Source organism: Excalfactoria chinensis, chromosome 1 (genome assembly GCF_039878825.1).
Source record: "Excalfactoria chinensis isolate bCotChi1 chromosome 1, bCotChi1.hap2, whole genome shotgun sequence".
NCBI lineage: Eukaryota > Metazoa > Chordata > Aves > Galliformes > Phasianidae > Excalfactoria > Excalfactoria chinensis.
The window spans coordinates 58,722,920-58,745,414 of record NC_092825.1 but is presented as its reverse complement, the minus strand read 5'-3'; the positions used below and the strand labels follow the sequence as shown (position 1 = coordinate 58,745,414).

The 22,495-nt window shown below is 42.4% G+C and overlaps 1 protein-coding gene across 12 annotated transcripts in view; it reads left to right on the top strand.

The window, feature by feature from the left end:
• Positions 1–22,495, top strand: part of MICAL3 (microtubule associated monooxygenase, calponin and LIM domain containing 3) — a 159,337-nt gene that overhangs the window by 113,710 nt on the left and 23,132 nt on the right. For 6 of the 12 annotated variants that reach the window (XM_072361542.1, XM_072361540.1, XM_072361543.1 and 3 more), the window contains 8 exons: positions 2,947–3,185; positions 4,278–4,367; positions 7,377–7,514; positions 12,545–12,649; positions 13,271–13,393; positions 13,778–13,869; positions 15,476–17,324; positions 18,221–18,315. In XM_072361542.1, coding sequence (XP_072217643.1) covers positions 2,947–3,185; positions 4,278–4,367; positions 7,377–7,514; positions 12,545–12,649; positions 13,271–13,393; positions 13,778–13,869; positions 15,476–17,324; positions 18,221–18,315 — 2,731 coding nt within the window. Of the gene's footprint in view, positions 1–2,946; positions 3,186–4,277; positions 4,368–7,376; positions 7,515–9,520; positions 9,584–12,544; positions 12,650–13,270; positions 13,394–13,777; positions 13,870–15,475; positions 17,325–18,220; positions 18,316–22,495 lie in introns of all 12 variants that reach the window. The other 6 variants (XM_072361545.1, XM_072361552.1, XM_072361548.1 and 3 more) reach the window with 4 other exon arrangements.

The following is a 22,495-nucleotide window of genomic DNA, read 5'->3' as shown; positions in this document are numbered from 1 at the left end:
CTTTGAAGGGCTATGCAACTGGTTATAGAATTCCATAAAGTAACCAACTTTGCTGTTTGACCTCCGCTTTATAAGAAAGAAAAAAAAGGAAAAGAAAAAAAGAAAAGTGTCACCTGTTGAATTATTTCTTGTGGCACATAATCAGCAAGCTGAAAGGAATGCCCATTATACCAGGCCATCCCACTGCTCTTTCAGATTCTCGTTTCTCAGTATTCAAAGGTCAAACAAAAAGCAGGTTATAAATAAAAGCCAGGGAAGGTAAAGTGAGCTGTGTGGTAAAGAATGCGTGTCGTCAATATTACATGAGATAAGCAGGCTGGTTGAAGAGCTTGTCCCACTCAGCAGTCATGGTAACAGTTGGAGCAGCGGTAAACCTCACTGACAGCCCATGAACAAAAGCCAGCATGCAGCACCTGTCAGGTTTATTTCCATACTAAAGGGCAGGAAAGTGTGCTGCTAATCGGGGAGCAGGGAGGGTGGAAACATCACTTATATCTCTGTGAGCATACCTGTGTAAAGCTTTTGGAATATGCTCCATTCTCCTGGAATATACATGGCGTCCATGGCATGCAGCTGTGTTTAGCATGTGAAAAAAGAGATAGCCCATTAAAAATAAGTATTCAATCTATGCTGTGAAAATGTGAAAATAACTTTAGCATTTCTTGAATGTCAAAATAATTATATATATATATGCAGTACAGCTTTCAGAGCCTGTGACAGTCAAGACATGAAAAATTAATGTTTTCTTCATTAACTCCACTATCAAAACCAGTCTCTCATACTAGCAGCTGAATAAAATAACATAAATATGATAGGTTCATGTTGTGGTAGAGTAGCTTAACATTCTAAGCCTGACAATATTTATCTACAATACAAAATAAAGGGTGCTGCTGTGTGTTGTTACTGTAAAGCATCAGTTTGTCACATATAATTCTCATATAATGAAAACCTTATGTGTGGGGAAAGGAATTACAGCAGCGACAGAAGTTATATTTTCTAGACCTGAATGCCAATTTAATTTCCATAAGGAACCAGCAGCAGCAGAATGCTGCTCCCAAGTGATTCGCCTAAATTTTAGCCAGAGTAGCTTTGTCCTTTGAATGAGGTGAATTTGGGCCAACTAAGATTTATATGGGAAACATCCATCTGCTGCTCTAGTAAAAATAATTCTTTTCTGACAGCGTTCTATTAAGGAAAAATAAAGAATACTTTGTCACCATGTAGATGCATTCTCTGAGGGCAATATGGTTTACATTTGTTTTCCATTGACATGCGACCATCTTTCTTCCCAGTATCTCTAGGTAGTCAGCATGTAAGAATGAGCTAGATGCAGTGTTGTCGTATAGACAAGGACAGTTATATAAACAATTTCTTGTCCCTGCTGCCTATACAGAAGAACTGCTAGAATCAAAGAGAGATGCCTACTAAACAGCACTAATGGTTTATTGTTTTGCATGTTTTAGACTTCACTGTGAGAATAATGAGCTCATCATTGTAATGATCCTTAAACTGCTTCTTATGGTTTCTTGTCACTGTACTCTGTACTTAATTGGATACATATGATAATTCTGTCTGTTTCCCTCCACAAATTTGCATATGACACTGAGCTGAGTGGTGCAGTTGACACGCTAGAGGGAAGAGATGGCATCCAGGAGAGACCTGGACAGGCTTGACAGCTGGGCCCATATCAGTCTCATGAAGTTCAACAAGGCTAAGAGCAAGGTCCTGCACCTGGGTCAGGGCACTCCCAAGCACAGATACAGGCTGGGTGGAGAATGGCTTGAGAGCAGCCCTGAGGAGAAGGATTTGGGAGTATTGATTGATGAAGGATTCAGCATGAGCTGGCAATGTGTGCTTGCAGCCCAGAAAGCCAACTGTATCCTGGGTTGCATTGAGAGAAGCGTGACCAGCAGGTCAAGGAAGGTGATTCTGCTCTGCTCTCATGAGACCTCACCTGGAGTACTGTGTCCAGTTTTGAGACCTCCAACACAAGGATCCCTATGAGGACAGGCTGAGTGCTGGGGCTTTTCATCATGGAGAAGAGGAAGCCTTAGAGTACCTGAAGGAGGGCTGCAGGAGAGCTGGGGAGAGCATGTAGTGACAGAATGAGGGGAAATCATTTCAGACTGGATGAGGGTAGATTTGGACTAGATATTAGGAAGAAATCCTTTACTGTGAGGGTGGTGAGACACTGGAACGGGCTGTACAGTGAAGTTGTGGATGCCTCCTCCCTGGAGGCATTCAAGGCCAGGCTGGATGGGGCTTTGAGCAACCTGGTCTAGAGGGAAGTGTCCCTGCCTGTAGCAGGGGGAGGTTGGAGCTAAATGATCAAACAGTCCCTTCCAACCCAAGCCATTTTATGATTCTGTTCAGAAAAGTGAGGAATTCTGCATTTTTTCTCCAGTTTTCCTTAGCTCTCACATGCTCTCACATCCTTTGGCACCTGGTAGTTGTGTTGTGTGTTCTTTCTATTCATAAAGTCTTCTGTAGTTGTCCCCAGCAAGTGCCAATAACATCTTGGCTGTCCAAAACGCTAGCAGAAGCTGCCATTATCAAAAGATGTGACCTTCTGCATTATGATACTGCCAAGCACTCTTGCACCAGCTTATCCGAAGCAATGTGGTATCAGGAAGGTCACTTCTCTCCACTGTGTGATCACGCACTGGAATAATGAATACTGCACAAATATTTGGGCATGGCTTCACGAGCACTTGAATGTCACCTTGTTTAAAAGGACCATACTGCAGGCCACAGGTGGTGCTGTCACTGAAAATGCCTATGAAATATTGAAAGCAGAAAACCAGTATTATTGCTTCCATTGTGTGTATCGGACTTTTATGTATTGAAATGGCTTGTATGACTTGTCAGTGATCCAGGGCTGATCTGGGAAACATTTACTAGTGGTTTATTTATTTATTTATGTATTTATTTATTAAACTTTTACAGTAGTTCAGAGTCTGAGATGGAGGAGGAAGATGAAGATGAAGATGATGAACTGCTGCTGCCTCAGCAACCCCCTTCAGACTTGGGAGGTGTCCCATGGAAAGAGGCTGTGCGCATCCATGCCCTGTTGAAGGGGAAGAGTGAAGAAGAGATTGAGGCTGAGGAAAATCTTGAGTATGATGACAAAGAAGAAGATGAGGAAGAGGAGGACGATGAGGAGTACGAAGAGGAGTCTAGCGAAGGTTAGACACGTTGATTTGTCTTTTTTTTCCACTAGACAACAGGGAAGACAGGGCTGTATGCTTCTTGTTCTGCAGAACGAGCCTTGGAAAACTTCCTCCTTTCACTTCTATATTACTTTGGTTTTTGAGGGAGTTACTGTCGAGCTTTAAACTGGCCATTCTGGATACAGAAAGAACTTACCCCACGGAGCGCTTGCAGTGCTAGTACAAGCAAGTATGCTGTCCATACACCACGCCAACATGCGCAACTCAAAGCTTTGTGACAATGTATTGTTTCATCGTTATTTATTATTTTTATTGGGAATTGGATTTGAATGGGTTCTTTGTTCCTTGACGGCAAGAACTGGAAGCACTGTGAAGGCAGTGTTTTCAGTGCTGTGGGGTGCTTCACTCAGGGGTAGTGCCCTGGCTGACAGCAGAACATCCCAGAAGAATCTGCTTTTAGCTCTCCTTTGTTAAAGGACAACCTTGAGAAGTTCAGAGAGTTCAGAGGATTCTTGTTTTCACTCTGAGGGATTTCTGTGGAAAATCTTAGGCAAAGACTCTTTCCCCTGTGTGTTTGTCTCAGTCATCAAAATGCAGTTTGTGCTAAGAACAGACATTTTCAGCATTTCACCACCATTCCAGTTTTCTCACTGATTTTGTCTTTGTCTTTATACTTGCATTTCCCTTCTGTGAAGACTGGTAGACTCCAAAGAGCTTCTTCACAAAGGGCTTTGGCTACCTACTGTAACACTGGTCCTGTTATTTTTGGTCCTAGTGGCAGTTTTGCTCACCAGATCAGCAGGTTGTTTGCCTGTGTTTTAAATGTAGGATCTGTGAAAGTCAGGACTGCTTTTTTAATGCGGTAACATGCATGTTTAGTGTCTACTAAATCTTGGTGATCTCAGGCAAATGGATTTGCTTTTTTGAGCAGTTTTCTTGCTACGCACGGTAGGAATAAGGAGTCTCGGTGGATTTCCAGTCAGTCTTTCTTTCTGATGCTGTCCTTTCTCTTTCTTTCCTTCTTTCTCTCTCTCTCTCTCCATTGCTTATATGTGTACACACATGTGTCTGATGTGATATGTGGATGTGTGGTTCCCTCTGCTGTAGAGGGGGAGTATTGCCCTTGGGAGAAAGAGCTGCAGCAAGGCCTCTGGCTTCAACGTCTCTCAAATGAAGAGGACACGGGTACATTTAAAGGTACCCATATGCTATTTCCACTTCCCCTAAGTATGGGGGAATGTTTTAAAGAGCAGGTCCCACATGAAAAGATTCTGTGTTTTACATAATTACCAGCTTTCTAAATATCGATTTGATAGCAGTTGTTACCTTCATCTCTTGATTAAAACCCTGTGCCCCAGTCCTGACGTTGGCACTGAATTTAGGTAAAAAAAATAAAGTTGCCCAGCACTTGAGAGTATCTAGAAAGCCTGGGCAATTTGAGACTGTAATGTGCATGAACAATGACCCCCCACCTACTTAGGAGCTTCAGGTTTGGTCCATACACACACAGACATACTGCATACCTATGCAATATGTCAGACACATGAGACACATCCAAAGTACTGCGATTGTGTGAGCAAACTTGCATTTTTTGTTATTGTCTTTTGTGAATGAGTGTTTGTGGGGAGAGTCTACTGGGAAGCTAATCAAGTGGTGGAAATCCCTCGGACATTTCCATCATATAGTGTGCATAAGATGAACCTGACATTCCTATCTAACTAATTGTGCTGTTTTCCATAATACATTTTGTTGCAGTTTATTTCTGATGGTTGTTTTTTTGAAGCACTTGGTCCTAATAGCTTGTTAATCCCTTAGTCCCTCAATGTGGTTCATTAGAGCCAGAATTCAAAAGAGGAGAACCCAAGTGCCTTACCGCAGGTAAGAGGGCATACCCCATCAGCTAACTGCCTATTTTGCAGCATATGGTTGTAACAACTGTAGCTTAGCTTCAGTTATGTTATGGTTGTTTTTTTTTTTCCAAATTAACTTTTCTGGTGTTAAGAATGAGAAGTATTAGTAAGATGGCTGAAGAGCAGAAATGAAGACGTTGTAGCTGCTACTGTTCTCTAGACCTGGATTCCAAGGAGTTGATTAGTGAGTGGTTCCATTTAAAGTTAAACATCCAGACTGCTTGCTTCTTAGAAGGTGCTGCGGTGGGCCTGGAGGGGAAAGCTGCCTTTCCGTATGTAAGTGGAATTAGCATCCAGCTTCCTGTAGAACTTTTAGCAGGTGGTCTTGAAAGAGGGCTACACCAAGTGTCTCTTGAAATTCTCAAGCATTTAGATCTTAAGCAAGTATCAGGTTTGCCTGTCAGCCAAGCAGCACTCCTGCACAGTTGGCTGTGCTGTTTAAACTGCTATTAATTTACTGGAAAAGGTGAAAAGGACCTATGTCCTAAGTGGGACAGGCCCAGGCCTCTCTTTGGAGGCTTATGGGGGTAACTGGAGGTATGTTATGCTAGTCTAAATCCCAGAGAAAGCCATTTTAAAACATAGAGATCACGTGGGACCTGCTCTTTCCTAGCCTTGCTGAGTGACTATATACTTCTCCGCCATTGCTGGCAAACCTAAACCGTTTAACACAAAATTTTGTTTGGCGATGCAAATGCTAACTGTACTCATCTTGGGGCCTGCATGTGAGTGCTTTGGTCTGCAGTGAGAAAAGCCCAGACCTCTGTCCCTGCAAGATGTCCTGTAGTTTGTGCTGGTTGATAAGAAAGCTCTCTGATGAGGTTACAGTCCTTGGCTAAATTGCAAATTCTGTTCTGCATTTGAGTTTGTGCATCTGACCCCTTTTCCTCTTTAATAACCAACAGGTAATTCTGTCCTTCCTGCAGTTCCTTCTGCCTGTTTCTTCTGCAGTTTCGATGCCAAATGTCACACACAGTCATTTCCGAAACGGAAGTCTCAAACACTGTGTCATTTCTGGGGAAAACATGGCTGGGAAAGAGGACCTTTGTTAAAACAAGACAGCAGGAAATGATGAGTGCAACTTGTAAATGCTGCTGATGTTTCTTGTTTCCTTCAAGCACTAGTCCACAACATTAAAACCTAATTGTTTTTGAGGCTTTGAACTGCCAAAACAGTGTTGGCCCTACGTAGGGGTAATCAGCTGTTTTAAAAATTGCCTTACTGCTTATGAAGTAAGTGGCATTTTACTTTACAGAATGGATCATTTGCTTCTGAAGACCACTACAGGAGACACTGAACACCTTGTTCCCTATAGAACAAGTTGGTTTTTTTATGAGTAAATAAAACCTGAGCTGTAGTCCCATAACCGACAGCAACAGAGGTAGGGTCTGTCAATACAGTATGCAGCAGGTTAGATGTTTCCAACACGGGTGTTTTGCAGCAGTTAAGCAGTTTGCTTATCAGTTGTTTCAGTAGTGTGCTCATTGTTCTCTTAGACTATCCATGTCTGAGTGTTGTATAGGCAGATAACTGGGGAGTAATGCAATCTACTTTAAACGAATTCATTTCTGTAAGAGGAAGTCCCTTCTGAGGAAGTGGAGACACTGTTAAGTCATAATGAAAATACCGATATTCTTTTTAGAAAAAGTTGTACCCTTTGAAGAAGCCTTTCAGTGCAAAGTAGCAGGATTGCACACTCTACTATTTTAAGTGTGCACGCTCATCCACACACACGACAAACTCTGAGACCCGTCATGTAATTTAATTAACAGTGAGATACTATCCAGCATAAATAGGAGTACTTAACCTAATAGTAGGGCATGAAAGAGCTTTTGTTTTGGTGCCTCAAGCTACAGTGCAGACTGTCCCTTAAAAAGCAAGATGTCTTTGGCAATAATCATGAAGAATAGGCTGAAGGAGCTGGAAATTTCTGCTACATTGGTATTTATGTATCTGTTGGACACCCAGGGAATGTCTTTCATTTCAGTGAAGCTGCTTGCAATAGACATAATCTGCAATGACAGTTTTGATAGCATCTCTTTGCCTCTGGAATGGCATTACTGAGCTTTGGTGGGGAGTCTGAAGAGCTCTGTGTTAGTATATGTGTGCACACACAATGCTGAACTTTTTCTGTCTTGCAAACTGTCTTAGCCAGTAATACCTTCTTTTCTTTTTTCTTATTTCCTTTCCTATGATGTGTTACCTTTCCTTTCCACTGTTGTCCCATCTCTTCCTCCCTGTCTTTCATTCCCCCCTGACTGCGTCCCGGTATGCCATCCCCTCCTCCATCTGCTAGCTGGAAACCTTAGGCTGCAGCAGATTGTAAATCCGGTTGATCCTCTGGAGATTCTGGCAGATGTGCACTGGACACACATCCGTGAAAAAGAGGAGGAGGAAAAAATGGTCCCAGCCTCCAAGTCCTCCACCTCCAGAGGTAATCTTCCCCTGCCCTGCGCCGTTAGTTCCTAGATCACAGCTGCAGCTGTTTAACCCTGTTGCTTCTGTGCCCTTCAAGAGCAGTGGACAGCAGGGACAGCTGTGATCCAAAGGAACTGCTTTCTGAAATTACACTTGGTTAAACTTTTTGCTTTTCAGGTCAGTGTGTACTTAAAATGAGTGCTTTCTCAGCCCTGTGTTGGTGTGACTTCTGACCTGTTTGTGTGTGACTGCTCTGACTCCACAGCATTCTTCCTCACTGTACAGAGTACTGGCAATCAGGTCCTGGTAACTGACTAAAGGGGTAGCAGTGCTTTCTGTGGCACCAAGGACTCTGCCTCTTCAGAGAAAGTGTAAGGGTTGTACCGTGTACCTGCTACAGCAAAGATCAGAGTTGGCTTCTCTATTGAGCCTGTTTCTCCACAGCTGTTTTCCAAATCGTGTAACTGCATCCAGTATCACTGCTGAATGGTGGGGTTCCAAAGGCTAGCGTATCTCACCATGTGTTATGTTGACTCCCTGTACTAAAGACTGGACAGTATATCTATTTTGTAAAGTGAGGTGTGAGCTTTTTGAATTGCCAGTTGCTTAAAGGAAAACTTTGAAAGGGGAATATGCTAACAGTCTAGCCGTCTTATGAACACCTTCTGTGAGTCCCTGCAGCCCTCATTCTAGACTGCATTACAGTGCATCTTAAGGTAAGTGTGTTGTAGGTGCTTCATGCCGAGCTTAGTTAAAACTAGCAATGCTGTTACTGAGTGGCTGTCTTCTATCAAAGTCTTGTAACTACTATGGCAGAATTGCAGGGGGAGTAAGTGTGTTGTGAGAAGGGATGCCTTTCACAGGAAATATGAGATTCGGCTCATGACTGATCTGTATTACAGAGCCCAGGGCTTTACCTCATCTTGCCTGATCACATTCCATTCCAGATAATGATCTTTTCCTCGTATTTGTAGATGGCTTTTCTTTTGTTGTTTTTTAAAATCACGATCCAACTTGATACATGGTTCCAGTTCAGTTCAGCTGCACTTACAGTTGCAGTTTGCAGGATGCATTGGGATTTTCTGGTGTGAAAACAGCTCCCTTCAAGTAAGAAGCGTGCAGTGTTCCACTCTCTGTAATATTCAATATTCCTAGAGCTCTTGCTTTAAGAACAAGTGAGATAAGTCAGTGTATTTTCAAAACCTTACCACAACTGAGTTTGCTTCAGCTTCAGGTTTTGAAACCTTTCTGTTGACATTTTATAATTCCACTTTTCTATACTGTACACCTGCCAGCAAAATAGAGGGAAGCCAGCATTGGTCCTTCCAAGTTGATTGTGGTCTTTCCAGCTTCTCTTGGGAAGCAGAACAATAATATTTCCTTCTCTTCCCTCCAAATTATGCCACAGTAGGAAAACCTCGATCAGTAGATGAGTGCCTTCAGTTGCACTCTGATACAGTACAGGTAGCTTGTTTTTTTTTGCAGGGGCTGTCACAGAGCACTTGTGGGTAGGTTCTGATCTCCATCTTAGTTCAGTAGGCGAACTTGTCCCTGGCTGAGCAAAGCTATCAGGTGCTGGGAGAGCTTACCAGGGCAGCAGTGGCGGAGGGGTTTGTTCTGAAGGCTGGGGCAGCATGGCGGCGCACAGAAGCCCCTACCACTGCACTGTAGTGCTCCTCCTCATCCGCTGGCCTTCAAACACGGGCAGCTCAGTTTCCTCAGCTGCGGGTTTCCTTCCTGTATAAAGTTCCAGGTGAAGCACAGCAGCAGCAACCTGCAGGTCAGATGCTGCATTTGTCTCACCGTGTGTTTCCTCTAACATGGCGGAGCCTAAAGATTTGGCCCCTGACATTTGTCTGATATCTCCATTTTAATCCCAATTCTAGAATCGGTTGTTTAACATCTCACAGGTTTTGTTCCTGTATTTCTCAGCGAAGACTCTCCCTTTGTCTCTCTTCTGATTTAGATGCTTACTGATGGTCTAATTTTGACTTCTTATAATTTGTTGTTTTTTAAATTCAGCATCCGACCTTCCCTCCGTACGCCATGAGGCGGTACAGGCGTGGCTGGAGACGGTCCCTGGAGGTAGTTTGGTGATGTTAAATGTATTCCAATGCACAATAACCCTGCCCGTCTCTTCTCCATGCCTTCAGCAGCTGAGCTGGTACTTTAACCCTGGACTTACAGCCCTATCGCTACTGCATGACGGGAAGTGGAGGGAGGGAGGGGAGTGTGCATGCACACCTTGCTCAGACGGCCCGTTCCTGCATGAACTCAGTGTTTGTTGTAACCCTTCTGAAGGGAGGCCAGAGAGGTTATCTTTGGTATAACAAGGGAGGAACCTAGTTGAGTGTTTCAGTTCTCTTTGTAAACTGAAAAATAGACCAGTTTTTATTCTCCCAGCTCCTTGACTAAAGGAACATAGAGCTTTCTTGCAGTCAAAAGATTAAGAGGATGAAGATTAAGGATGCTGAAAGCAATAGCAGTTATCTACAGCAGCTGCAAACTAGCTATCTGATGAAGAAGACGAGAAAGAAGGTTAAGGTTGAAGTTGGGATCTGTAAGAATAATGATTGCTGTTGGCTTTGGCTTGGGGATCCATGTATGTAGGCAAGCCTCAGCAAAGCTGAAGAATGCTTGGTGAAGCTCCATTGCTTTTGTTATGCAGTCATCTAGACTCTATTACAAAACTGATGATTGTGGGACTAGAGTTAAGAGAGTAGATTTATGTAAGCAGTACAAGTATCTAAACAAGTGGAACAGAAGTAGTTATGGGCACGTAGTAGATCTACTGCTAAGCTGCTTTGGCACATCAGAATAGCTAGCCCATCTATATACCTGTGCTTCTGTTGCTTCTTTGGCAAGAGAGCAGTGGTTTACAAGATAGCTTCACATTGTGCAGCCTGCTCCTGGCTGCTAGCTGGTACAAGCAAAGTGCTGATCCCAGTTTCTGGCTGCCATAGTGCGTAGCTTCTGAGTTATTGTGTGACAGCTTTTGGCCTCTTGCTTCTTATCCTAACTGCGTATACGTATATGCACAATATATGTATAATATAACCGACCACCTGCAAGTTCTCCGTGTCCCTCAAAATGGGATCCCTCTTGCTCCAAGATGTTCCTTGTCTGTGCATCCATAATCTTCGCTTGAGGTTTGTATACCAACCTATTTAAGAGCTGATTTTCTCTTCTCCTTCCAACACTCCCTGTGTGTATTGTGTCCCCTCGTGGTTTCTGTATCTGAAGATAGACGTGTACATAGTGGAATCAGATCTTCCTAACATCAGGTTACATTTCTATGGGTTTTGATTAAGATTACTCACATTTGCTGTTGTCATAAAACCATCCCGTGACATTATTATTCCCCAAACAACATGGGCTAGTGCATACTTCATCAACAATCAGACACAATTGGTTTTGTTCAGTACATCTATATATGCCACCCTGGGAAGTTCAGCCTTTGCTGCATGACTCAGTCTCCTGTGTACTAACTCTGTAAGATTCTGTATTTTATAAGCCTGTGATGTAAGGGAATAGGCCAGTGTTTTATGACAAGTAAGCACAATTGCCTTTTCACAGTAGTTGACAGAAAATAAATTAGCACATTTGTTTGTCTGTCATAATACTACAGAGGGGAAAAGCATAGAAAAAATACCTTGTGGAAGAGGTTGAATGAGGAAGACAAACCCTTCACTGAAGGCTTTATTTTGAGACCAGTGAAAAACTGAGAAAGAGGAGAGACTGTAAGACCTCAGTTTTAGGAAGGGTTGGTTTATTCTTGGGATTGTCATAGTTAGTAATGGTAATGTATCTGTGGTCCCAAATGCCCAATCTTCAGTGGCAAATGAAAAGATCAGTGTCCGCTATTTGACTCTGAAGAAAGATGGCACAGTGTGATCCACATTCACAGGGCTAAAATTCCTTGTCATCCATAACTGGGGGAATGCATCCAGACTCCTACTGGAAACAGCCTCCAACTCTACTGTGGGAGACTGCCAGGAGCCCTCCTAGAAAGGACAGTGTGACGCCGTGAGCATGCAGGTCCAGAGGCTTGCAATGTGTGGTTTACTGTAAAAGAGTGATAAGAATCATCATTGTAGGACTTGGTGCTGTGTGTATAGTTAGCAAACATTGTGCATGATGACACATGCTGACTGCGTAAGCATTTGCAATAGGTGGCTATATAACAGAGCTAAATGACCTGCTGCACAAAGCTAAAAATGTCCTTCATTGACTCTACTGTAAAAAATCTGGAAGTGCTTCTTTATATTTAAATGACATTTGAAATGTATGGCATTCCGTGAAATGCTTAACGAAGAAAATCCTAGTAAAACATTCATAGCATTAGAGATGGGTCAGGGTGCTGTGGGTTGTGGGGTTTTTTTTGTAGTTGTTGTTGGGTCTTCTTTTGTGGGGTTGTTTTATTTTTGTTTGTTTGTCTTTAAATTATCCTAATATTGAATATTAATGAAATGTGGACCTTGTAGCTTGGTCTTCTCTCTTCGTGTGGCTAAATACTGCTACATTTGCCAGTGTCAAATGCCAAAGAAAGCCACAGCTTCCCAGAGTTGATAAATTTCCATATGTAATAAAGTTCAGTCCTAGTGCTAGACTACTAATCTCTGATTTACCTCCACAAAAGCCCATTTCAATTTCTAGATGCATAGTTGTGGTACACTGTGAGATTTCAGTTTTCACCCAATACACGTGTGCTATGATAGTGATTTACTGGAAAAACAGTAAACTTCATGCTGGTTTGGTGGCCTCTCAGTACCCTTCTTGATGAATTTTTTTCAGAAGGCCTTCTTCTCAGGAAAGTCCTGGCAGCTTTCACTGCAAATGCCTTACAGGATCCCAAGGGGCAGGCATTCCTTTCTTTCTTTGAGTATGAAAGTTTCTTTTCATATTATGTCCTTCTAGCTGACACACTTGAGAATTTCTTGTTCTGGCAGTAGTAAATAAATGCGTCCGCTATGATTTCAGTTTAATGTATACCCTTTTCACTGTATAGATGTTCTTCTTTTCTCTAAATATTGGAATATATTCTAGCTTCGTGTGAAGATAATGGCGTGGAGGATGAGCTGGGTACAGAGCCTGCAGACACTGAAGGGCAGGCGGGTGAAGAGGGAGACACGGGTGCAGAGCTGGATGACGGTAGGGTACCTCTGTGCATCTTGTGAGCCTCTTATGTCAACAGAATTGTATTGATATAAAACACTTCGTATGAGGGTACTTAAGCCTAATCATGTTTTTACTTGGAGTTACAAATAGTCTAGAGGGAGCCAGGCTTGAAGGACGAAAAGAAATGGAAGAACCTCTGTGCTGTGTGTTGTAGAATAAATTTCTTGTATCCTTTCCCCATCTGCTATTTAGAGGATTAGTCTTGTGTTCATGGTCAATATGAATAACAAAAACAAAAGTGAATTTGTGAAGAGGTCATAGTATTGTACTAAACGTCTCCTGCTAGTGTAGAAAGAGCTGCACATGCCCGAAAACATTAAGAAGTTTATAGAAAACTGAGAAGCTGTGACATCAACTACCTCTTTAGTACTTTCTAGTAATGATCTATCACATGCTACGTAGGTGACTGTTTCAGCACTAGGAAAGGACGTAAAACACTTCGGCGTTCATGTTATGAAGGTGATGAGCAGCGTGTGAACAGAAAGCATTAGGAAAGATTTTGAAAATAACGATCAGATGTCCTGATGGACTTGCATCAACAATGTCTGCTTTTTTTTTCCCCCTTCCTGCCCAACCCGTGTTATTAATGACCAGATGACATCCCATCTGATGCAGAAGCCGAGTTTCGCTTACATCGAAGTGAGGTAGAGGAGCCAGGACTAAAAGTTTCTGAAGATGAAGAAGGAGCAGAAGATGCTTCTCGCAGTGTGACAGAAGGTAATAGCTTTCCCACCAGTGTTTGAATGATTGTAATTGCCTTCTGGGTAGTCTATACACTTAATTTAATGTTATAAATCTCTTGGATTTGAACCAACTTCTCTCAGTGGCAAGGTATATGCCTGCATAAACACTTCATGAAGAATGTTGTGAGTCCATTGATCACAGCTTTGGAAAGAGTGAGAATCCATCTGATCACTGCTTCTTGTAGAAGCTTTTATATAAAAGCTTTAAACATTTACAAAATGTTGGTGATATTCCAGATGTCTCACCTAGAATTTGTAAGGCGCTGTGGAGTTTGTCACTGTTTGCTGTATGTAACATTAAAAATTCAGAATGCAGCAGTCTCATTTGTTTTCTTAAACCTATTTTTGCTTTCTGTAGATCCATGCAAGCCATCCGCTCCTAACCAGTCAGCTAACGACATTGTTCTTCCTCTGTCTCCAGCTGATAGTCTCAAAGCAGAACAAGTAGAGGTAAGGAGAGGAATCATTCAAGTTTTCTACTTAGGACCTGAAGTTCAGTTTGTTGGATAAGCCATTGAGAACTGACAGCCATGTTCTTTTCTGCTTTCCGGTCTCTATAATTGGTGTTCTTGAAATTTGGCTTTATGTAGACTTCAAAAATAATGTACTGTCTTTCTTCCCTACTTGTAGAGCACAGTGGCTCTGTCACAGTCACCCAAGTTCCCATCACAAAATGCAAAAAGAATTAAAGAGGATATTTTCATTTCAGCTCAATGTTAACAAGAAGTATATTGTGTATATAACGCATAATGGAAGTCATCAGTGAGCTGTTTCTTGTTTGTCCTGGTTTGGGTATCAAACCAGATACCAGTACCAAAAACAGATTCTGTACTAATCTTATTTGTATTACTTATTTCGTAGTAACCAAGTGCTTACGTTTTCCATGGTAACAACATAGTTCAGCTGAAGGAAGCTGAGTTATTTAATGTTGTACTGTTAGCCCTGAAGTCGGCATGCAAGCTTACTGTGGCGTTTCCAGCTAATAGGATGCACGAGCAGAAAGTCCATGACCCTTAAGATGTTTATTTCAAACATTTATCTCCAGTGTTTGTGAAGAATTGCTTAATGATTTGACTTTCCTAGAGAGTTTTGTTATGAACCATTTTACTTGCACAATGGACAGATGACGAGATAAGGCTAGTTTGCTGACAGCAATTGTTGACAACATTGTCTGTTAAAATGGAGGGTGATTATTTTTTCAGACCAACCCAATGATTCTGTTAGACAAAGTTATACTTCACATCAGGATAATTGCCTGAATGCAGTACTTAAAGAGCTGAGTGTTTAATATGCCATAGGAGCATGCAGACAGAGAAGTTCATTCTCTAGTGGTTTTGTGACCATTGAACTAAACTTCCGGCTTTTAGAAGAAAGCTGGTGCAAAAGATACCATTGGGAAGATAATATCAGAACTCAGTAAGAAGAGTCCCATGCCAAAAGGTTACATATTCAAACAAAGAATCTTACTATTGAGTAATATGGCAGTTTGCCTAATTAACTCTTAAAGCACCCCTTGCTTTAAAAAAATGTTGCAGCTGCAGTGGATGCAAGCCAGCAGAAAGTGCTGTGTTGATGAGAGCTCGAGAGAGTTGAATGAAATCTGTCTGAGGTGAGGGACTACTGATACATACTTGTTAGCTACCTAATATACTACTTACTAGTAGCTTGTGGTAGCAATGGTAATGGGGGGAAGGTTGGACAAGATGATCTTGTAGGTCCCTTCCAACCTTGTGATTCTAAGATTCTGTACTGAGTTGGAAGGGAGAAGGTGGGAAAAGATAGAGATGGATTTCTGGAATTTAGCATTCTTTTTGTTCCAATAGTTAAATTTGCCTTATTGTTGAGTACAAAGGATAATTTTAAACAATTGGATGTCACCCGACGAGGAATCCTAAATGACATTCAAGGTCTGGGAGCAAGATGCAATTTGTGTTTTTTTTTCCATATTTTAATACTTGGGAGGTTTGGCAGCAAAAATGGAACAGCATTCTAATGTGTCCAGTGACTACTACTACTTTATTATATATTATATATATATCTTTTTTGTATTTATTAGGATGTAAAGGATCCCTTGGCTGCAATAAAATCTCCAGAGGCACGCTTTTTCCCTGAGCTTTTCCTTCTTGAGGAAGGACCAAAGGATGACATTCCCAAAGACAGAAAAGCTAAAAGCCCTTCTGTGCCACGCTCTCCAGTGTTATCTCAGCCAGTTGCATCACCAGAAACTACTGCACCTACGTCTCCGCCAGAATCTCAGCCAGCAGCACCAAAATTGGCTTCATCTCCAACATCTTCTCAAAAGCCTATCTGTTCACAGCCTTTGCCTTCCGCTGAAACATCCATTCCATCCCCAGTGGAGCCTCCAGTATGTTTCCAGCCTGGCCCAGCATTAACATCTACTCCTCTTGCTAAACTGGTCCTTAGGAACCAGGATAGCGAGGTGGAGAAACTGGGGAGCCCTACCACTGCAGAAGAAGCTCTGAAACGTAGTAACCTTGTAGAAGAGTTCTGGATGAAGAGCGCTGAAATCCGGAGGAGTTTAGGACTCACCCCAGTAGACAGAAACAAACGCTCAGAATCAAACTTTCCTGCCCTTGAGACAGCTCCTCTGAAGACTTTTAATAGTGAGAGCGTCACAGGGGATGAAAGGATGCGTCTTGTGAAGCCACAGCCTGCCCCAAGAAGGCAAGGACTGTCCAAGTTAGAAAGTGAGCAAATTTCTCTGCTCACTCCAAAATCTCCATCAGAAAAAGAACTGAGGAGTTCCCATGAAGTTAAGAGAGATGTATCCAGCAGTTCGGGACTTGGCCTTCAAGAGAGCTCATCTAACATGAGAACTTTGGCAAGCCAGAGCTTCAACACTTCTGACTCTACTATGCTTACTCCTCCATCAAGTCCCCCACCACCACCTCCCCAAGATGAAGAACCGGCTACTTTGCGTAGAAGGAGGTATCAAGCACTTTGGCAGAATGAGATTGAATCCAAGTCACCTCCAACACCAGCATCAACGCCTCCCGTTCCCCCACGCCATGAGCCAGCCTCTGCTGTCAAAGAACCAGCGCAGGCCAAAAAAGATGATGTGCGAAAGTCTTTTGCAGAGAGTGTGGATGAGATTCCATTTGCTGATGATGTAGAGGACACATATGATGACAGGACAGAGGACTCAAGCCTTCATGAGAAATTCTTTACACCTCCTACCAGTAGGCCACGGCCAGAGAAACCACTTGTTTTGCCCTTGGTGAAGGAAAATGGTGGTCCACCCTCTATGGAGGGAGGGGTTAACCAGAAGAAGAGAGTGCTGCCTGAAATTTCTGCAGAGGCCAAGGAGCTTGCTGAAGAAAGGATGAGAGCCAGAGAGAAGTCCGTCAAGAGCCAAGCACTACGTGATGCCATGGCTAAACAGCTATGTAAGATGAAAGATATGGAGATGGCTGCAGCTGCTGGAGCTGCAAGGGCACGAAAGGCATCTTCTATGCCTTTGAAGACCAAAGAGTTGTTTTATGACTCTCCAAAGCACTCGGCATTGAAAATAGCAGAGGGGTCCACACTAAAGCATGATGCTGCTAGTGAGAAGTTCTCCACTCCTGCTGCTGATGTGGCTGGACCTGAAGGATCCGTCACCTCTTCAGAGGGCTCCAGTGGGAAGAGTAAGAAAAGAACTTCTCTTTTCTCCCCTCGTAAGAACAAAAAGGAGAAGAAATCAAAAAATGACAGCAGGCTTTCAGACAAATCTAGTGGTGGGGCAGAGGAAGCAACAAAGACGAGGTCATTATGGAAGTCTGTATTTTCTGGGTATAAGAAAGACAAGAAGAAAGCTGATGACAAATCCTGCCCAAGTACTCCCTCAAGTAGTGCTACTGTGGACTCTGGCAAGCACAAACCATCTCCGCTGATAACAGCTGCAGGTATAATAGATATGTGATACAGCTGTGTATCTTTGAATGTAAATTTGTCATCATGATATTGTGTTGAATGGCACCTCTCCTCATTGCTAGTGGTAAAGATCAGGGTAAGTAGCAGCAACTGGTGTTGTGTGGCTGCATATTTATGGAATTAAAAGGGTCCTTAAATAGAAGTTTCACTCTTGCTACGTACAAGGCACATCCAGGTTCTGCCTTAAGCTTGGCTTGAGAAATAAGCAGTATTTACTGGAGTCAGGTGTTTGTGATGTTAGATCTTTGTTTTATATCTGATCCTCACCTTTTCCTTGGATGTTCTGTTTCTGTTTCTTTCAACCTGGTAATGTGGATACAGAAGGCTGCAGAGATGCAGTCACTGCTGTGTTCTTGGTGATCTGACAACTGCTTGCTCACTTAAAGGTGCAGATTCTGCAGCCTCATGTAAATCTCTCACACGCCATCAGGTGCAGACAGAAATGTTTAATGGCAAGTTGTGTTACAATAAATAAGTTAACCGTAAACATGATCAAAACCAAACGTTACATTTCTTTGGCCTTGTACAAATAGCCAGAATGGTGCCTGCTGCTGTCACCCAAGTGCTGGATGTTTCATCAGAGCGTTGATGCAGCAGAACGGAAGGATCATGATCATGACTTCTAGTATTGTTGGCAGAAAGTGATGCCCACTCAGATTGAAGCTTCTAACTAGTGACTATTATTCTGTGGGACAGTGCTTCTGTGCTGACTGTGCACTCACAGGCAGTGCAGCTAAGTGTGGCATAAACAACTGTGATTTTGAAGTTCAAGCAGCTTGCCAGCTGAGATCCAAAGTGCTTACAGAGGGAAATGAGCTCTTGTAGCTACCATTTTTCTAACTTCCCCTTCTTATTCCTGTCTTCTCAGATTTGCAGCTCCGTCGACACCTGAGTTTCTCAGAGGACTCTGACCTCTCCAGCGATGATGTTCTGGAACGCTCCTCCCAAAAATCCAAGCGAGAGGTAGGCAGATCTTGTATCATGCAAATCAGAGTCTCAGACCCATGGCAGGAGTTTAGGTGATTCTTTTTGTTGTTGTTACTGTTTCTTCTATGGAACAGGCTTTCGTGGAAGCTGACCAAGGGTTTGTTTCACTTAATTAACAATTACAAGCTACTTACTAATGTTATAATATGAAGGGTCTGTTATCTCACTGTTAAGTTGTTTTACATCTGAATATCACGGTCTGAATAGTGAATCTTGTCCCTGTAATGAGCATACCAGTAATCTGCAGAAAACAACAGTTTAATGTCAGAAGACTAAATTTCACTGACTGTTATGTCATTGCAAAAAGGTAGTCCTCACCTGTTGTAAGGCTCCAACTGTAGGACTTTGCTTCACCAGCCTTTTTGGTAGAATGATGAGGTAGAATTCCAAGCAAACTACAGGCAGCAGTATACTTTTTTTATGCCTCAAGAGCACAATCATGACAGATTGTCAACTGAAAGGTAAGCTGTGGTTTGCACTTTGTGACTCGTGCAGGCCTACATATTTTTCCTGGGCAAAGAGTATTAGTACCTTCTTATGCCTGAAGGACAGATGAGACATCAGTTGTTTCTCCTACTTTAACCTTGTTTTGTTTGAGGACTTCTTGGTAGTTGCTGAGTATTTCCTTGTATCTGATGTAAAGAAAACAAATGTAAAGACTAAATACATAGTGATCCCTTCTGAAATCCCAGTATATAGTGATTAGCCTTAGCGTGGTGTTTTCATCCCAGTGTGGCCTGGTGTGAACTCTGCTTCTTCTGAGAAACTTCTTGTTCCTGTGCAAACTTCCCAGAGCTAATTCAGTAGTGCAATGGTGTAAGACATAGCAATGTCTAAAATAGTTTCACTTTAAGTGGTACTTTAATGAAGTTATTGAACAAAACAGAGGGGACATCGGTGCACCTTTGTAAATCCCAGAAGGAAAAATACTTTTCATCTATTGGCAATGTTTAAAAAACATGAGAACCAAGTGCCATAGCTAGATGCTGTTACTTATTTCAATTTAGGATGGCACTGTTCCACTGCTGGTGGAAAACGTAAGGATATGCTCTGCTTCTTTCATTCTTATTGGCTTCTAAGCTCTGCAAGACAGACTTTGCTAGGTATAAAGAATAAGCAGGGATTCCACTGGCCCTCCTGGTACTACAGAATGAAAAATGGATTCTTCCTGTCCTTTCTCAATGGAGCCTGGTCCGTATATTAAATAACTCAGGAAGAGATTATCTCAGAGGGTAGTGTCCCAGACACAGTGCTCTGTACCTCCTGTCTCAAACCTTTCATCTAGTCTTGTGTTTCTGTGTATATATAAGGCTGGTGGAAGGACTTGATGAAGAATAAGAATTTCTTTGCATTTACTTACTTGTCTTTCAGTTTCTCTTCCTAGTTGCTGTAGATCTCTTCTGGGAGGAAGATTGTTTTCTTTTTCTTTTATTCCTTTTTTTCCTCTTCCCCTTTCATTCCTTCTTGCATGCCTTCAAGGTGTTTCATGAGAAATTCTGCATTTTCCAAGAGATGCAGAAGAACGAGGTACCTGTGGTTAGCAGGGGACAGATGTGCCAGCAGGGGTTCAGATAAGAGTTACAGAGTTACTGTTCTACCTTGTGTGCTCCTTCAGGAGGAAGCAGGCCTGAAATAAGGTCCACGCCTGTTTTCAGACTTGAGTATGCCTTGATGGCCCATAGGGTTTTTTGTGTGTGTTTGTCTTTTCTATGCTGAGCTACTTTCATTTAAAATGGTGTTAGCAGAAAAAGAACCAGTCACTAAGCTTTGTGGGGATAGGTGACGGTGGCAGATGGCTGGGGATCCTAATACTCAAAATATCTCACCAGTTTTGCCAAATGTATGTTGGTAATGTCTCATTTGCTCCTGTTTGCTGTTGCTGAGCTTATGTTAAGAATAGATCTTTGGATCAGCATCTGCCTGCTTTCTAAAGGAACGGTTTTGGAGAATGGATTTGTTTAGAGGAAACAGAGAACTCCACTTATCTAATTTTATTGCATCCTGTCTGAGGATGTGAAACATAGGTGCAAACATGGAATGTGTTGCTGTCAAAAGAAACCTAACTGAACTTTGGGATTGACGAAACTGGGTTTGTACTGATTTGGGGTGGGAATGTTATGTGTTTTAAGTTACAAGGTACTTACTGTAGGTAAAAGTTTACTTCCTATGTGGCACATAACTTTTATGTGAACCCCTTCTCTAAGCTGAAATTTTGCTTCAGTAATTGTAGTGAGCTTGCTTCCCAGGTGGCTTGCTCTGTGTAGCCTGTTCTTCGTGATCAGCAGCAAATTGATTCAGCAGCGTTCAGTGTAATGTCTTACAAGAGAAGCACTTTGTAAAGAGTTCCTAGTGTGAATACCCTGTGGGCTCCTTGTGTATGGGTGTGTCATTGTGCGTGCTTGTCATTGTCCCTCTGCAGTTGTGGTGTTGTGATCAGATGTGCTTTACTCACAGGTAGTTTGCTTTTTACTGATGTTTGCATACGTGCTTAAGTTGTTCTATGGCTTTTCATTTGTGGTTGTTTTTAGTTATTTCAATGTGAAAATGCAAAATGCTGACTGTTTGCCCAGAATGGCATAATGCCCTCTGTACTTCATGACACAAGACAAATTACCCTCTCTTAAAGACTCTAGGTATTTACTTGCCTTATTTTCAGGTACAGTTTAACTTAGAATATTCTTGGGGGGGAAGGCAATGGTCCTCCTCTCCTCTCCTCTCCTCTCCTCTCCTCTCCTCTCCTCTCCTCTCCTCTCCTCTCCTCTCCTCTCCTCTCCTCTCCTCTCCTCTCCTCTCCTCTCCTCTCCTCTCCTCTCCTCTCCTCTCCTCTCCTCTCCTCTCCCTCTCCCTCTCCCTCTCCCTCTCCCTCTCCCTCTCCCTCTCCCTCTCCCTCTCCCTCTCCCTCTCCCTCTCCCTCTCCCTCTCCCTCTCCCTCTCCCTCTCCCTCTCCCCCTCCCTCTTCCTCTCCCTCTCCCTCTCCTCTCCATTTTATCTCCTTAGGTTCTCCAGAGGTTCTTTTCTTAAACAGGGAGATGACTTGTAACCCACTCTGAGCCTATCTGGTGTTTCTCCAGTCAGTCAGAAAGCAGCGAGGAAGATTATGACATTATTTAAATGCAAATGATTATTTTGATGGAGTAGAAATTATTTTAAACCATGAAATAGACACAGTCTCCATGGAAGGTTGTAAAACAGTATAAATGGAGAGTTGTGTGACAGAGTAATATGTGATTGGCTTAGCAAGTTCAGACCAAACATGCCCCAGCAAACAAGCTATTATTCCATAGCATATGCCAGAATTTTGTATGTGTATGTGTACTTCCTGCCCAAGTGGATATTAAATCCATAGGTGGATAAAGGCCAAAGAATTCCTCTAGAAAAACAGTATTTCCAAGTTGATTGCATCTTGAAAGGGACTGCCAAAGCTAATTGCCTTCAGGAGACTGCTAGAAACTGGATTTTATGCACAACGGTTTTGTTGTGTTTAATCAGACTGGGCCATGTTCAGCATTTGCACAATTCTGTGTTGCATTTAAAAACAGCTTTGTTTTTTTACTATGCATCTGTTTTCAATGTTGAACTGATTTTGCTTCATTTTGTATGTTTTTTTTATTTTTTTTTCCTTTACCATTCCCCCTTTAAAGTCGATTTATGTACCACACGCCTTGGCATTCAAGAGATCATATTCGTCAAAGGTAGTATCTCCATTCCCAGTAGTTGGCCATTGTTGCATGTATACCCCTATATTAACCCATTGAATCCGTAGCTATCCATCACATGTACACTAACATCACAAACATTGACTGTGCATGCGTGAGATGTTAGCAGACGTGGGCAGCAAAATCTGTGTAGAGGTTGTCTACCAAAAACACATTGAGCTCCAAATTGTCTGACATGTTAGAATGCATGCAATATCAACGCCCAGCAGTGCACCGCTGCACAGAGTAATGTGGATGATCTTTGAGCTTCAGAACAAATGGGGTTGGTAGGGAGCTAAATATGTATGTGTATTCTTTTTTTTATATACTTAGAACATGAAGCGGATTGCCACTCCTTTCAAAATTACTCACAATCTTTGGGTTCACTGAAATCTCTGTGAAATTCTGTATCGAGCTAAAATCCAGATTGAAGTTGCATTTCTGTTTTAGAAATGTTGCTG